The sequence below is a fragment of the Micromys minutus genome, assembly GCF_963924665.1.
Source record: "Micromys minutus genome assembly, chromosome: 10".
Classification (NCBI taxonomy): domain Eukaryota; kingdom Metazoa; phylum Chordata; class Mammalia; order Rodentia; family Muridae; genus Micromys; species Micromys minutus.
Genome location: NC_137979.1, coordinates 55400632 through 55417875, shown reverse-complemented (window position 1 = coordinate 55417875; position 17244 = coordinate 55400632). Strand labels below are relative to the sequence as shown.

General features: G+C 42.8%; 1 protein-coding gene across 1 annotated transcript; it reads right to left on the bottom strand.

Moving 5' to 3' along the window:
- Positions 1-996: 996 nt before the first annotated feature.
- Positions 997-16723, bottom strand: PRKAR1A (protein kinase cAMP-dependent type I regulatory subunit alpha). Its single transcript, XM_080922279.1, has 11 exons — positions 16571-16723; positions 13754-13936; positions 8799-8969; positions 8015-8106; positions 7784-7845; positions 6692-6738; positions 5968-6126; positions 4033-4093; positions 2881-3002; positions 2076-2157; positions 997-1370 (listed from the first exon to the last, which is right to left on the bottom strand). Exons 2-11 carry the CDS (start codon positions 13928-13930, stop codon positions 1198-1200), a joined length of 1146 nt encoding a protein of 381 aa, XP_080778405.1. The 5' UTR covers positions 13931-13936; positions 16571-16723; the 3' UTR covers positions 997-1197.
- Between the last annotated feature and the right edge of the window lie 521 nt (positions 16724-17244).

Below are 17244 nucleotides of genomic sequence, written 5' to 3'. Positions count from 1 at the left end.
AATAATGTAACACATAAGGCTGAAAAATACTGAAATACAGTTAAGAACACAAGTTTACTTTAAAACACACACACAAACAAACAAAAAAAAAAAAAAAACAGTAAAGAAAGTTTACCAGAGAAATTCAAGGTTAGACAGGAAAAGGCAGGACTCTCAGCAGGATGGCCTTTCAGACCACAACACAGCCACATCCTACCCACCCTCGGTAACATAAACCCAGGAGCGAGACTAAACCCACACACAAAGCCTCCTGTTTCTGGACACCTGAACTCCATCCACCTTCAGCAACACTGCCTCCATTTCCTCCTCTCTGGAGCTTGCTCTATTTGTCTATTCTCAGTGAATCCAACATCGTAGAATAGGTAACTGAGGGCAGATCACACTAGTTAACCAGTTAACTACCCAGAGTGAAGACCTCAAATCCTCACAATTCCGAATCTCGTCTTCAGTATTTGGCACCAGCTGGATAAATAAAGTTATCAGAATCCGTGAGCTCAGACAGGTGTACTTAATCACGACCCAGTACTCGCCATCTACAACTCGACTTCAAACTTAAAAGGCAGGTAGAAACGCCAGCCACACCAAAGTATCTCAAGGTTGGAGAAGAAACACTAGCCACAAACCAAACCAGGCTGAGAAAGGATTGAACTAGTTGCATGTGTCTGGTAATTAGCAAAACATGGGCACTTCCCACACTTAAACTAGTTTAATTACAGGCAGATGTCTTTCTACTGTGCTAGGATTTTTCTATATTCATTCTTCTAATCCTTAAAGATTAAAATCATTTATTCTATAAAGAAATACAGCAAACATGGCCACAGTCTAAATATGTCACTTGTGTCATATGGAAATGGATATCTCTGTCACTTAAAACCCCTGCACTGTTATTACACCATCGTGGTAATTCAGTGGTGCAGGAACCGCCCTCAGCAAAAAGCATGGCACTTGCTGCCCAAGTTGAACACTAGCACTGCACAGAGAAGCGGTGACAGCGAAGTCCATACAACTCACTATTTATTTGTGAATGAGCATTCGATAATGCTCCAAATGAAAAATGGTGCAATAAAGCAACTTTTAGTAAAAAGAGACAAGAAGCTGTGAAGCCAGTGGCCACTTGGCGCTGCAGATAGGGAAAGGAAAGCAGTCTGCATTGAGTTAAGCACGGACTGGGGAGAAGAGAGGCACAGGAGGCAGATCTCAGACGGACAGTGACACGAAGCTGTTGTACTGCTGGATGTTTCGCTTGAGGATATCTGAGCATGGGCCAAGGACTCGTTCAAACCGAGGTCGGTCCAACTTAACGCACTTCAAAGGGCCACGTGCAACCACAGTAGCAGCCCGAGGACGATTCATCAGCAGGGCAATTTCACCTGGGAAAGAGTGAGCAGGTTAAGACCACCTCCTACACAAGCTATTTCCTTAAAGGGTCCCCTTCTGAGAAAGTGAATAAAGATACAAGTTTTCTACTAACTTAGTAGAGGCCACACAACATTTGTACATTAAAAAATATTATCAGCTAATAGATAATAAAGTCCCTATGGTCATACCTACAACCCAACTCCTAAGGGGCAGAGGCAGGAAGGTGGCCCGTTAGAAGCAAACTTCACTGTGCAATGAAGTCCAGGCCGTCTAGGTTACATAAGACACAGGTATGCATGTGCAAGCACATGCGTGCATGCGTGTGTCCACGCCCATTTATTAACTGAATAAAGTTAAATCTTACAAGATTTCCCTGAGAACCAAAAGAGAGTATAGGTTAAGAAGTCTAACAGGTACTGTAACGCCAACATTTTAGGAGGCTAAGAAGATCTGAAGAAGGCCAACCTGCACTGTTACCATAGGCCCTATCTCAAAAACAATAATAAAGGCAGGGTGTGGTGGTGCCTACATTTAACCCCATCACTCTAGAAATAGAGGGAGGTGAGTCTCTTTGGGTTTGGGGAAGCCTAGCCTACAGAGTAAGTTCCAGGCCACTCTCCGTCAAAACAAAGGAATGGAAACAAACTAATTAAAAAACTACACAGTCCCACAAAAGATACTTATACCACGTATTTTTATGAAGAAACTTAACATACCAAAATAATCAGAAGGCCCCAGTCGGCCCACTTCAACAAATTCTTCGTTTTCTGACCGACGCTGCAGCACAGCGGCTGTACCCTGTAATAACAGCAGCAAGAAGCTAAGCACGGGTTTCCTAACCCAGAGGGAATCACAGACTGCAGTCGCTGGCACCTGGGTGAACTGAGCAGTCATTTCAACTGTATGTGCTCAAGGTCAAATGTGAGTGAGTCAGGCCGTGCCCACTGCACTACTGGGATTCCTGCAGCAGCAGCCCGCTATCAAGACTCTCAGACTCAGGCATTTACAAAGGAGTTCAGACTCTGGGTCAACTCTGTACAGGGTCAAGCTCAAGCCTGCTGCATCTTTCAAAAGTCGACTGTTTGGTTGACTAGCACACTCGGGTCTCTCGTCTCTATGGCTGCATTTGTAGTGTGACAAGAGTTCAGACTCAGAAGCTATTATCTGGACCTAGCAGAATGATAGGCAGCTATTTCCAATAACAGTAACTTTTAGCACTGTAAATCAATACTAAATAGGCAAAGCACTGACCCTTGTAATCAATGGCTCAGAATTACCTCATCCATTATGACTACTTCCTTAGTAAAGAGTAATTTCACCAATCATGTGCTAGGGCCCTTGCAAGATTCTGACTCTAATTCTTTTAAACTTCAGTAGCCTATATACAAAGTTGTATTTTGAAGTAAAAGAAAACTTTTCAATAAAACTGTCAGGTAGCCCTAAAAACTAAAGCCACAAATCAGAATTGGCTGTACCTCCTTTAGGTGATTAATACAAGGAATCAAATGCAGAACTCTGTACCTCTAAGATAATGAAGAACTCATCCCCCGGTTCTCCTTGCACCACAATCTTCTGTCCATCTTCAAACTGGACAGGCTCCAGGGCATCAGCTACTGTCAGACGCTCCCACTTGTCCAGGGACTCTGAAAAGGAAGAACCAAAACAAATTCTCTACATATCTGCTATTGCTAAAATCTAAAACTTAAAGTAAAAAAATAAAAAGTTGAGCAAAACCAAACTCTACAGAGATGTAACCAACTAGCATCCCACTGAACAGAGACCTACTCCAGGTGAAGGTGGCCAGAGCACCTGTCTTCAGTCACTCCGAGCCTCAGCAGGACTCACCTATTATGCAGATGGCCCTGGGTCTTCCTTTAACTGTTAGCTTTTATCAAAGTACTAAGAAAATGCAATTCTCAACATTAACATCAAGCAAAGCAAACCTTCAAGTAACTAAAGTAACAGCTTCCCCAATCACACCATTGCAAAGGTTCAAAGTATTTATCCATGTAACCACTCAGCTAAGTTTACCTTGTAAATAACAAGGAGCTATAAATACTTTTTGTTTCCAAAGACCCAACTAATATTCAGAACACTAAAATGACAAGTGAGGTGAGAGAGTCAAATCCCTGCAACAAAGCAAAGGCGAACTGTCACCTACCTACACCCAAAAAGGAAAGGTTTTAACATCTCCACTTTATGTAAGGAAATCTATAGAGATATGGTCAACTGACCAGCTCACTTCTAAAATTTCAACAGGTGTGGATCTTTTCAAAATAGGCCAACAAAGATATAAAACCTTTCTCAGACAAAACCCATCAAAACCCATTCCTAGGGACAGCAGCAGAAGCTGCAGCAGGAATAACTGACGTCCAGATGATAAAGCGCAGTCCTGTAAAGGAAAGGGCAGCATCTGTGCAGTCACAAAGCTTTTCAAGTGTGACTATGGGCTCTGTCATATATTGGCAAACTGAACACACATAAAAATTACCATTTACTTTGCCACACTTTCAACACTGTCAAAATACCAAATGATCATGATTAGCAAAAGCAAAACAATAAAACTTAAAAAAACAACAAAAACACATATGAACTATAAGACTTGTGTAAAAAGCTGTGCCAAGTATCACAAATGCTCCACTTATCAATTCTCCATATAATTTTCCAACTCACCTAAAATAGACACTTTACTAAGGAATTCTTCATACATCTTCCTCTTCCTCAGAGTGCTTCCCTATTAAAAAAAAAAAAAAAAAAAAAAAAAAAAAAAAGTCATGTCCAAAAGAGATGTGACTATCACACAATGTTGCAGAATAATTTATGTTTACACCTTAAACAAACTAAAAGAAACATACATAAAAAGCTGGCTGCTACTGCTTCTTGACTCTAATCAATTTTCTTTGTCCTGAAGTGTGGGTTCCCATACAGCTCTGTACAAAGCTCTTTGGATCCTAAAGCAGCAGCGGGTATGCAGCCCAAGGAAGTACACAATTCTAACTTGTAGCGAAATGCCAAGCAGTTCTCTAAAGGCAACCAAGTGGTGAATGTATGACCGCATGAGACGTCCACATTGGAGCTGAAGCTGACTGTCTTCCCAGCCCAGGATTATCCCCACAGGTTGCACACAGGGAAAAGACTCCTGCCACTTGCTGGTGAAAAGACGGGCTCACAGTCCTAAGCATAACTAGGCTTGTATAGCTACACCATCCTGGACACTCTAAATTTCATCTAACACAAAGTTTACTGGGTATACTTGAAAGAAAACAGGAATAGTTTATGTTTTATGACAAACTTTCCTCACAAGGTAAATGACTTCAGCACTACTACATACACATAAGTGTGCATGTACATGTGTGCATGTTACATACAATAGAGCCACAGGTTCCACATTTGCAGTCAACTGCAGACCAAAATCTTAGGGGGGGCCCTCAGGGACCACAACACACTTGCTCAACATGCAGACTTTCTTCTTGTCATTTTCTACAGTGTACGGACAATCTATTAAACGGAGGTGAGTTTAAATACCACAGCTAAGCTAGTGATGGCATATGTATGGTGTGAGTATTCAGACCACAGACACCTGCTATGTGCAAACACCGCCATTTTACATAAGGAACTTGAACATTCATGGGGTTTGGCACACATGATAGGAAACCAGAAAGAAAAAAAAATCACCCTGAAACCGAGGAGCTAGTGAACACTAACAGCATATTTACACATACACACATATGTGTATATACACACACAAACACAGACATATATGAGTGCACAGAGGTGTGAGAGGGACATGAGGCCCTCTCCCTCAGGTCCAGTGATATGAAATTGCCAAAAAAATAAAAACATTATTTTAAACAAAAAGAAATACACAAAGGGACTAGAGAGATGGCTCCATGGTTAAGAGCACTGACTGCTCTTCCAGAGGTCCTGAGTTCAAATCCCAACAACCACATGGTGGCTCACAACCATCTGTGATGAGATCTGATGCCCTCTTCTGGTGTGTCTGAAGACAGCTGTAGTGTACTTAAACATAATAAATAAATAAATAAATAAATAAATAAATCTTTACAAGGAAAAAAAAAGAAATATACAAAGACTTCAAAGCACATAAGATAGCACATAAACATCATGTGTATGTCAGTGGAATGGAGTCTAGAAGGCATAAGAGCCCCTGAAGCTAGACTTACAGCTGTGAGCTCTCTGGTGTACAAAACCAAACTTGGACCCATAACAAAAATAGTGCACGCTCTTAACTGTACTGTATATTTTCAAATAGCTCTATAGGCACTGCAAAAACTTGGAAAAATACAATTCAGAATGACTAGCACCATTCACTAAAACATCTAAAGCTCCTCTATAAAATTAGCACAGATTGCTCAGCAATCTCGCTGTAAGCAAAATGCCTCAATGGTCTTCTTGCTCTAACAGTCCTCTAGGAAGGCAGCATGAGTTTATTACTGACAGCCCAGTTTCAGTTTAGAAACCATGATTACTTCTGAATGGCTTTAAATGACATCACACACTTAAAACCAGTCCAATCCCCATTTGAACTTGGCGACCCTCTTCAGCATCAGTTACATGGGTCAAAAGTATAAGCCCACAGCCTCTCACCATGAGGATCCTCCTGTAGCTGTCTCGGTCGATGCCCCACAGTTTCACGTTTGTCTTTGCTTTGACAGTGGCTGCTCTGGGTGTTCCATAAATCAAAGCCAGCTCTCCAAAGCTCCCTCCTTCCCCAACACTGGTTGCCCATTCATTATTGACATAGACCTAAAATAAAAATGGTATCAAAAGTGTTTGTCTAGATATACAAATGTGTTAAACCACAGGATATACACTCATCTGCAGAACGGAGCAGGGCAGAAGCATTAACTTCTGACAGGTTAAACCATCTGATAAAGGTGCCCCATCAGGATGATGAGGAGAAATGTGCAGAAAGCAATAATATCAAATGACATACCCTTACAAAATGCTGTGCTGGACACCTTATGTGTATTAGGTTACTGAATTCTCTAATAATCCTGTCAGACTAATGTAATTTCCATCTTCTTTTCACCAGTGTAAAAAGAAAAACCAGACTTTTTTAAAGCTGTACTATTTCACAGCGGTGCCCTGAGTTCTCTTACACCATAAGATGCATGTACTTCCCAATCCTACCCCAGAGAAAGTAGTAAATGTATACATAGACAGACAAGCTTCCTCTAAAAAGTCTGGGTAATAAAAGTACTTGGCAAGTGCTACCACCACCGTTTACCACTGCAAGCACTATGCCTAATGCTGAGAAATTAAGTTAAAATTGGGATCATCAACCTATTTTCCTATAAATAACTCTTACATCCATTTCTCCTTGATCAATCACATAGAAGTTATCCCCTTCATCACCTGAAAAAGAGTAAAATGTCAGAATCATTAATAAAACAATCACAACTGTCTAACATAAAATAGTAAGCTTGTGGGTGGATGCTAAGTGACTGAACTTAAGGGAAAAATTTTAAAAAAACAAACAAACATGAAATTAACCACTCCTTTTGGTCATCTCGCAATCTTTTAAAATGGTACTTTAATAAGGCAATTTATAGGACCCATGAAAAGGCTCAGAGGTAAAGCATCTACTGTCAAGTCAGACAAGCTGAGTTTGAGCTCTAGAACCCACAGAGGAAGGAGAAACCTCAAGATGTCTTCTGAGATCCACACACCAGTGCTGCAGCAAGCAGGTGCACATGCACCTGCACGTGTGCTCACACATATACACAAAATAAGTCAACAAAATGTAATTGGAAAAATGTTAAGTCATTTATGCAGACAAAGTTAACAGCTACAGAATGTACAAATGTTACAAACAACTCAACAGTTACTAACTAACGGCCACCCTGCCACAAAAATGAGGAACTACTTGGCTCATGGACATCCATGAAAATGTTAGTAATAAGAGAAAATGTCCAGTAGGTAAGATTCTTGTTAATCTACATGGGTAAAATGGTTAAAATCCTTCAGGAGACACAGAACCATATAATAGATAGGCTATAAAATGCAGAGTATGGGTGGGTTTGCAACAAAAAAGACATGAAAATTATTGTTCTGAAATTCTACACAATATCCAATGCAACCCTTTGATGGTGAATACAAGTTAGTTGTCAGAAATATTAATCCCATAGACTAAGTGTTCCTTTTAACTTAAGAGAATTGTTTAATAAAAAAATTAAGATACAATACTAATGCTAAGACCCAGCACATTCACACTTGTGCACATACGCAAATACACACACACACACACACACACACACACTCTCTCTCTCTCTCTCTCTCTCTCTCTCACACACACACACACACACTCTCTCTCTCTCTCTCTCTCTCTCACACACACACACACACACACATACACACACACAGCTTTCTGGTAATCACAATGCACACCAACAGCCCTTACCTTGCTGAATGACCGTCTCTCCAGCAATAAAGGAGACTGGAAACATAGCATCAAAAATGTCACTGCAGGACAAAAGAGGCCTGGGGTTAGACTTGGACCCTTCTCATTACAGCTCTCAAGTTCTCAGTCCCAGCACATGGTGAGCAGCTAAATCCTAGAACCTGCAACAACTGTGTGAGTTTGGCACTACTACCCCCAGTGGGAAACTGTGTGAGCAGAAACCGCACCTACCTTCTCTCATTGTCATCAAGGTGTGAAAATAACACGTTCTTTTCAATGGCCTTGGCCAAAGCAGCCATTGTCTTATAATCTTTTGGTATAACCTAGAAAAATATTAAAGACCAAATGACAACCTAGAAAACAGACAGTTCAAGCATGCAACTTGCATTTCAATTAATGCCATGCCACATAATGGTATTTAAACCCTGGTGTTTTGAGTTAAATATTTTCACTACAAGATACCTGCATGACTCACAAAGTACTCAACAAACACTGATTAATCCCCTTGCCTAAGGCCAGCCTTGTATTTAAGGATCTGTACTTGATTCCAAGTTAACAAGTAAATAGAAAACACCGAGACCAAGTTCATTATTCTGGGACATAATTAAGTATTTTATAACAACTGGTCATTTTGTGAACTGTGATACAGTATTACTAGTTTCACAAGCATCAAGTTCTTGAAGCCCAAATGGTAAAGCCTAAGTCAAATGGCCAGCAGGCTCTGAGAAAGAGCTGACCAGGACAAATATAACTTGTAGGATAAAAGGTTAAAGCAAAAACCTGAATTATAGGGTATCAAGAGACTAACGGCATGAGCTAAGAGAAAGGAAGGACTGCCTGCTTCTGCTACAAAACAGCACAGAAATCAGCATGGCCTGAACCTGCCCTCTCTTGTGGAGCTATTACAGAAGTCTGTTCTCAAGTGCTAACAACTGCCCTCTTGTCTTTCTTTGCAATAGAGTATATATACATCAAAGGTCCTCCGCAACAGTTCCAAACTTAGATACAAAGCTACCTTTCTAACGTAGGACGCAGCATCCTCCTCAGTGTAAACTTCAGCACTGATAGCACCACGGCGCCGACGGCCCTTCACCACTGGATTGGGGGGTGGAGGAGAGATCTCATCCTCCCTCGAGTCAGTACGAATGCCGGATTTCTGTAGACTCTGAATCTGTCTTGCCTCCTCCTGAAAGAAGTCTATTTTTTAGAATCTGAAACGCTGGTCCCTCAAATTCCAGTATAGCTCAGCTCACTTCAAACCTCTTCCAGTACCCATGTAAGTAAGAAAAACAAGTCAGTTCCAAGTTGGTGGGGAAGAGGGGTGAACAGGACAACAGAGTAAAATCTGAGAAAAATCACTCCAGAAGTTACCAGGGTGGCCCAGCACACTCCATTAGTGGCAAGAGTGAAGACTGAGATCTATGATTTCCTTTTTATTTAATTAGCTTCTCACTAACAGTCACCTTCAGTTTCTTCATTTCATCCATTCTTTGACCCTTTAATTGCTAAGTTAATTTGAATCTTTCAAATTCAAATTAACTTAGCAATAAGCAAATTCTTTAGAATAAAGGTGATTTTAAAAACTTAAACTATTTGCCTCCAACATAGCTCTTGCCCTATTCTGACAAGCAGACTAACCCGTGGAGTCTATACGTCTTGAGAGGAGAGGACTGTGACGACCAAGAGGCTACTAGAACTCCTTTCCACTAGTGCAATCTACTAGTGCAGAGTTCTATTTCTTCAGAGGGAAGCTACCAACCCAGAAAACAAAATGAACTCATCGTATTTTCCACATGTGCATCTTAGCCCCGAGCACATTCTCCTCGTAATTCAGTGTTCTAGTGCTTCTGCTTCCACACCTAAATCATGCTCATGTGTGAGATAACAGCAATATGGAAACAACTTCTGATTAGGCTTTTTCTTCAAAATAAAGTCCTGGAAACAACCAAAATGAAGACCAGCGGGAACAGTTGTACTGTCTTCCTACAGCAGGGTACCACCCTGTGTCAGAAAACACATGTAACCGACAGGGCAGCAAGTTAGTTCAGTCAGTTATGTGCTTGAACAATCATAAGGACATGAGGTCCAACCCCAAATCCACTTGCAAAAGAGAAACAAGGCCAAACTTGTAATCCCAGCACTGGGGAGGAGACAGTCCCAACACACTGGCTGTCCAGCCTGGAAGATCCACGCCAAAGAGAGATCTGTCTCAAAAGTACAAGATGGATGGCTACTAAGTAATATACCCAGTGCCTTCCACACTCTTACTACATGAACACATACGTACACATGCACACAAAGAAAAAAATAAACCACTCTTTCAGAAATGAATGTATCTGTAAACACCCACAGATTACATCCAGAACACTGGCTACAGGAAAAAGCAGTAACAGGGTGGGAACATCTTTCACTGTTAAACCCTTTTAAACTGGCTCAATTTCAGTTTCTGACTCATTTAAAATTTTGTATTTTAGAAAATTCACTCATTTCATACAGGCAGTCCTAGTAACTGGTTAGACTTTCCTGTTCCATATTAACACAGAATTACAAAACATGTCTTCCCTAAGTGCAAAACATTTTAAAAGAAAGAAGAAAGGAAAGGAAGGGAGGGGAGGGAGGAAAGGGAGAGAGGGAAAACAGGAAGGAGGGAAGGAGGGAAGGAAGGAAGGAAGGAAGGAAGGAAGGAAGGAAGGAAGGAAGAAAAATTCTACACCCCAAACTAATCATTGTCACTTCAAAAATTTCACAAATGAGGGCCTAGGGAGGTAGCTCCATTGGTCAAGGACCTACCGTGTGAGAATGAGTTCATACCCCAGTACCCAATAAAAGCTGAGTGTGGACACACATCTATAAATCTTAGCACTAGGCAGAGACAAGTAGATTCCTTTAGCATTTGGACTAGCTGGTCCAATCAGTGAACTCCAAGTATGCACTACACACACACACACACACACACACACACACACACACACACACACACCACTCACAAATGAAGTCTTATCTGGAACTGTATTCTAGTTAACCAGATTTTAAAGGTAAGTTTGAGATAACAAAAGCAGTCTGCCGTTAACCATCTTGTGGATCCCAGTGAGTCTGTAAAACAGCAATCTGAATATAACCCAATCCTGATGACTCAGAGCCATTACTGAGATCATCAATTTCTTAGCTGTACGAGGCACACTGTTCTATCCTTACTGTGCTCCTGTCAGTCAGCTGTGAGTCTTCCTTGAACTCTATTTACTGGCTAGTAATTTTCCTGGCTCTTCCGCACATGCTCTGCACTAGACTGAGCTTAAGACTCAGTTCTTAGGTTCAGATTCTGTGCCTCCCATTCTCCTAAGTATCTATTTCCTCCCTGCCCTTGTCATCTTTCTCTGTAGATAAGCTTCCCACCCCATATTCAGGCTTAGTCACATGACTTGCTTGGGCCCTAAAATGTAAATAGATATGTCACTCTATTCACATTACTGTGGTCTACCTCTGGTGGCCTTGAATTTCTGTTCTTTCTCTGATTTACCAGCAAGCCCTACCAAACCTGAGCCCTTGAGAGTAACTGACCCCACGGTCTGAGTAAAATGTGAGAAATTCAGTATATAAACATTTCCATGATTCCCACTACAGTGGGAACTCAGTCTAGTAGGGCTAGACGATGGCTGTTCTTTCCACTCAGACCCAGAACAAGATACTCAAAGTAAAAACAAGATAGGCATATGACCAAGAGATACACCAATCACGTTAAGTCACAAAAATCCCAGGGTTGCATGTTGTTGTTGAAAACCTAACTCCTAGGACCACAGCTATTATTTAACTTCCCTTAGTTTCAACTGTTACCTCAGAAAAATGGTAATAATAATCTACCTTATACATCTGAAGTAATGTAAAAAAAATGTCTATGTGTGTGTTTGTGTGTTTGTGTGTGTGTGTGTGTGTGTGTGTGTGTGTGTGTTCGTTCCTTCGTGTACTATTTGGCCCACATGAGACACTCGAAAGTAATAGTTACAATTCCTCTAATCTACCAGGCAGGCAAGGTTCTAATAGGCATAAGAGGAAATCTAGTAAATTGCAGGTACAATGGACTGAACTAAATGTAGCGGTCTCCATTGACCAACTCTGACCTTTCTGTGTATTTCCTCTAAAGCCACTGAAGATTCCAGAAACAACCCGAGTAATAGGGAAGGAGATGACAAGAATGTGATAGTTTACAAAGCCAAAAATCTGGAAAATTGAAAACCCAAGTAGATTTATATATATATATAGATAGATAGATAGATAGATATAGATAGACATAGATAGATAGATAGATAGATAGATAGATAGATAGATAGATAGATAGATAGATTCATTCACACTCACACACACATTCAACTCTGGCAATTGACAAAGAACCTCAGTGTACAACAAAGGTGTCTTATGCTCCTTCTACTGGGGAAGAGGAGAAAGTCCATGCACAGAAACTCTAAAATCCTACCTGCAGAAAAACTACAGTAGTGCTTGTTTGCTGCTTTCTACCTTGGTCAGTCCTTAGAGCCTATGGTAAATACAGGCTTTGAAATTAGTGTCATGCACTCAACACTCCCTATAAAAAGAAAGGCACTTTATGTCTCACCGACTTAATCCTCCCATTTGATTTCTACTGATGTCTAAAGAAGAGGGATCACCTTACAGTGACCCATTTCAGAACCAGATCTCCAGGAACGCGCTTGATTTCAAAACAAGACATACTCCTGGCCAGTATGTCCATTATTTAGCGATTGCTTAAGTAAGAAAAAGCCAGCATTTCTACTAACAAATCCAAGGTGGTAAAACTATGCAGAGAGACTGTTCAGCAGCTGTCTTTTCTTCCAGTTGATCTAATTATAATCAACAGCATTTTTAAAGTTTCCAAGGAAACAGTATAAAATATCTGCTTGCTGAACTACTCCAATGCTTCTTGAAAATCTTCATATACATATTTTTATGTAAAATCTTACATAGTAAGAAACTGCCCAAATCAACACAAATACTGCAGACATTTCTACTGTATACTTAGGTATTAAGCATGTGCTAGAGAAATGAGTATTTTGAACCTCTTCAAAACTTGAACATTCACAGCACCTCTTATGACTTACAGAACAAAGTCAATTCGTCTACTTAAAACACTGGGGAATCCAAGCTTCTGCACTCATCATTTCTTGAACAAAGTGCACTGAAGCACCATCCTATATGCAAAATTATAATTCTGCTTAAAGATGCACATCCTGGAGGCTGGAGAGAAGACTCTGTAGTCAAGAGCACTTACTGGTTTTGCAGAGGACTCAGGTTCAGTTCCCAGAGCCCACATGGTGACTCAATACCATTCTGTAACTCTAGCTCCAGAGGAGCAGACAAAAACATCCATACACATAAAAATAAGTAAATTTGTAAAGAAGTGAACATCCTGTGTGTCTGTGGGTCACACTGACCCACACAAACTACAGATGCAACAAACAAAAATCAAAATGCATATCTTATGGGAAACAGGCACTAACCTAAATCCTAAGCACAGTAAGCATGTGATAATCATCAATCTCCTATCTCCCTTACTCAGTTAGTTTGCCCAACAGCAAAACAGCAGTTCAGAATTTAAGCTCATACCACCCCAAACTAGACACAAACCTAGTTCCATAGTTTTAAAGGCCATGAACTACTCTAATTACTTAATGCACTGTCACACTACTTTTGATTGATTCTTTTAGTCTATTTTACATATTATTTCAAATAGTTAAAACCAACCGTTTAGAAATCCTGTATTAGCCACACAAGCAGCACCGATTTTGTTTCTGGCAAGTTCTAATTAAAATTTCTAAAAAGTCCTTCACTGTGTGATAAGCTGAATTTCTGCTAGACTTATTTGGTCAGAATTCCTCTTCCCCAAAGGCACAAATCAGTGACATTCAGAGGCACTAAGCACAGCAACTGTCATGGTCATCAAATTGCTCCTCATGTACTTACCTTCTCCAGCCTCTCAAAGTATTCCCGGAGGAATGCCATGGGCCTCTCGGGCCGTGCAGTGCACAGCTGCACGATGGAGTCCTTCAGCAGGGCCTGGATGTTGTGCTTCTGCACATAGAGCTCGCATTCCCGGAGACTCCGCTCTTCCTCACTGGCTGCCATACTGCCAGACGCCATGGTTCTCTGGGAGAAAAAGCACAGGCATGCTGGGTAAGCTATAAAGCACAAATACAAATTTGGCCTGTGACTTATTTAAGTTCACTAGACAGAAGATTCATATATTTGTTTTCCTTACTCAACAGAGTTTGTGTCTAAAGAGGAGGTGGGGGCTGGATATAAACTATCCCAAGTTTCTACCACTCTGCCTCAGCTGGGCAGGTCACTCACAGAAGACCTTTAGGAGGAATTGAGCCAGTGTGCCCTGCTGAGCAATCGAGGCAGTGCTGAGGCTGCATTCCCTTAAGGGAATTTCGTTTAATTCTCTTGCAAAAGACATCATGATGATGACGTGGAAAACGTGTAAATGGTAAACAGGACGGAGAATTGCACAGGCACACAGGTCGGCTCTAAGTGAAAGCATAGATCACAAAGAACACCTGACATTCCCCTGTGTGCACCTCCCATCCCATGAGCACAGCTAATGTCACAGCAAACCACAAGGGCAAAGACGCTGATTAACCAAATATTAGTGGGATCGAATTTTCTGAAACACAAAAGCAGCCTCGGGTGCCTTTTCTAGGCAATCTTTCATTCCGTTATCTCTTACTAAACTCCGGCCCTTGGTTTAGTAATACAATTACCATCAGAAAGAGTTGAAAAGGCTGCAGTACAAAAAAATACATGCTCTCTACCAAGCAAACTATAATTTCCTTCATCTGGACAGGAATATGTTAAAATACACTGGTTTAAAGCTTACGGGATGACTCAATAGATAAAACTGAATTTGAAAGACATTGATGTGAAATAGAAACACAATAATGGGCAGCCAACCTGCCACAGAATTAAAAGCTCGGTGCTTTAAGCAGCCATTCAGTTTTCCTCCTAACTCCTAATTACTAAGCACTTGAGATTAGAAGATGACTCCCTCTCTACACTGCATACCAATTCAACACTAACCACTCTTCAAATTAGAATGCTCACAGACCCACTAATGTAAAACTGTTTAGGTTTTAATGCCAGGACAAACAGCTATTTTAAAGTGCTGCGTTAATATTTTGTGTTGACAACTTTCAAGATAAAGGTCAGTAAGAAGCAATCAACAGACCAGGAGAAAGTTTGTAGCTCCATGACAAATACAAAAATGAGAACCTACAGACACAGACACACACACACTAAAGGGAAGATCTTTTTGCTGTAAGGTATCTTTTCTTCTGGCCGTGCTTAACAAAGAATACACTTCGGTGGAATTTTCTCCATTTCAAATACTGAAGGCCACCAGGAAGATGGATAAAACAAATCTATTATGCTTCTAAGTATCCAGTCTTGTTTCAGAAATGTCAGTACATATATTTAACTGAGCAGAGAAATCCTTCTAAGATCTCCTCTCTGGCTGGAGAGATGGCTCAACTGGGACTAATAAGTGAAAAATGGTTTATGCATTACAAAGACCAAAAGGAAGGCACTAGTAAAGAAAATACAAACACTCCCCCCAAATTACTGCAGACATCATGTGAAGCCCCAAATAATCTAATTTTATGGCCTTAGTATTTTTAATCGGGTATGTCTTTATTCCACGTTTGTACTTACTTTTTAAAAACCCAACAACTTAGCTTCCCTCCAAAACAAACACTTTAAAACCATCATCACTGCACCAAGTATTCATAAGAGGGGCACATTCTTTAAAAAATTCGGTTCTGATGAGACTAGCTTTCAGAAGGACTACATTGGAAGACATATTTAAAACGCTTTGAGAGCCTGTTGCTGACAGGGCCCACATCTCCTGGAGGATGCCAAGAAACACTAACACGGCCTTGGGGGTCACCATCGAACGCGAGCTTTCATTTCTCTGCTCAGGAAACCTATCTAACCTGACGCCCTCAAGTCATCAGCTGTCCCCACACCCGCGCTGAGCTGGAGGGGTTAACAGGCGCTGCGTATTTTCACAAGGGAGGGCAGGAAAGTGCCCTTCACTTAGGCCACGGTCATGATCACTGGGTGCAGAAAGACGACCCTTCATCCCCCACCAGGCAGACGTGGGGCCGGAGGCCTGGGAAGGCTGGAGTGGGCGGTGGGGCGCTGGAAATCGGGAAAGGGCGAGAAGTGGAAGGGGGACAAAGGGAAATGGAGCTAGACTGAAATCACCAAGTGGAGGGGTGGAGGGGGACGAGCCCGCGAAGCGGAGGGGAACCCAGTGCAGAAGAAACGACCAGGCAGAGATGATGACTACGGCAGAGTGACCAGACCAGACAGAAAAGCCATGGCGGATTCCGGTTAAAAAATCGAGCTGTTGTCCTTCAGGAAGTGGGGGAGGGAGGACGGGCGCAGAGGCCGCGGCGCGCGGGGGCGGAGGCGGCCGGGGAGCCGAGGGAGGCCGAGGGCAGCGCAGGACCGGGGACCAGGAGACGCTAAGGACGGGGGCGGGACGGCGGGGGACAGGGCCGGCCTAGAGCCCCGCGGGGAGAGGTGCAAGTGCGGCCCGGGGCAGAGTGCGAGGCCTGCGTGAGGGACCGAGGCCACCTCGGAGGCGCAGGGGGTGCGGCCGTCCCCCCGCAGCGCGCTCCCCGGGGCGCCATCTTGGCTCGCTCCCGCGCCTTCAGGAACGCGCAGCGAAGCGCCGCGACCGGCGACTCCCCGGTCAGGCCTAGGGCCTGCACTCACCTGAGGACGGGCGGCGGAGCGGGAGGGACTAGCGCAGGGCGAGGCTGCCGGGGTACCGAGCGTCCAGAGGGCTCAGCTCGCAGCCTCACTCCACTCTGCGATAGCGGCTCCGCGACGGCTCCACCGGAAACCAGCCGACCGCGGCCAATCAGCGTTCGGCTGCTGACGTCAATGCGCCTCGCTCTGGCCAGGGCGGTTGCCTTGGCAACCTTAAAGGCGCAGCCGCCTAGGTGCCTCCTCCACCTAGTCCTCCCACCCCCCACCCTTAGCCTGTCGTCTAGCTAGAAACGTTCTCTTGCAAGGCATCTCTCCATCTTATCTTGGCGCGAATACGCAGCCTCTTCCAAGCTCCCATCCTTCTCTTCCCGCTAATCTCTTCTTTCTTCCTTTTTCACTAGCCCCTTCCTTACCAGGTTTTTTTTTTTGGGGGGGGGGGAGAGGGTCCTCTAGATTGTTCTGCTGTTCGGAGATCTCGGCCTCTCCTCCGTTCCTCCCGGAGCTCTCGCGTCTGCCTCCCTCCACGCCTCTGCCTTTTCTCCCTCCCTTCAACCCTCCTCCCGCAGACCCACGTGGGACGTTTGGGTGACAGGTGGGCGACTCCGCCCTGGGTCCTATGGGGGGGGGGTGCGGGGGTTACAGGACACTGGGTGGACAAGGAGATTCCTGCTGTTCTC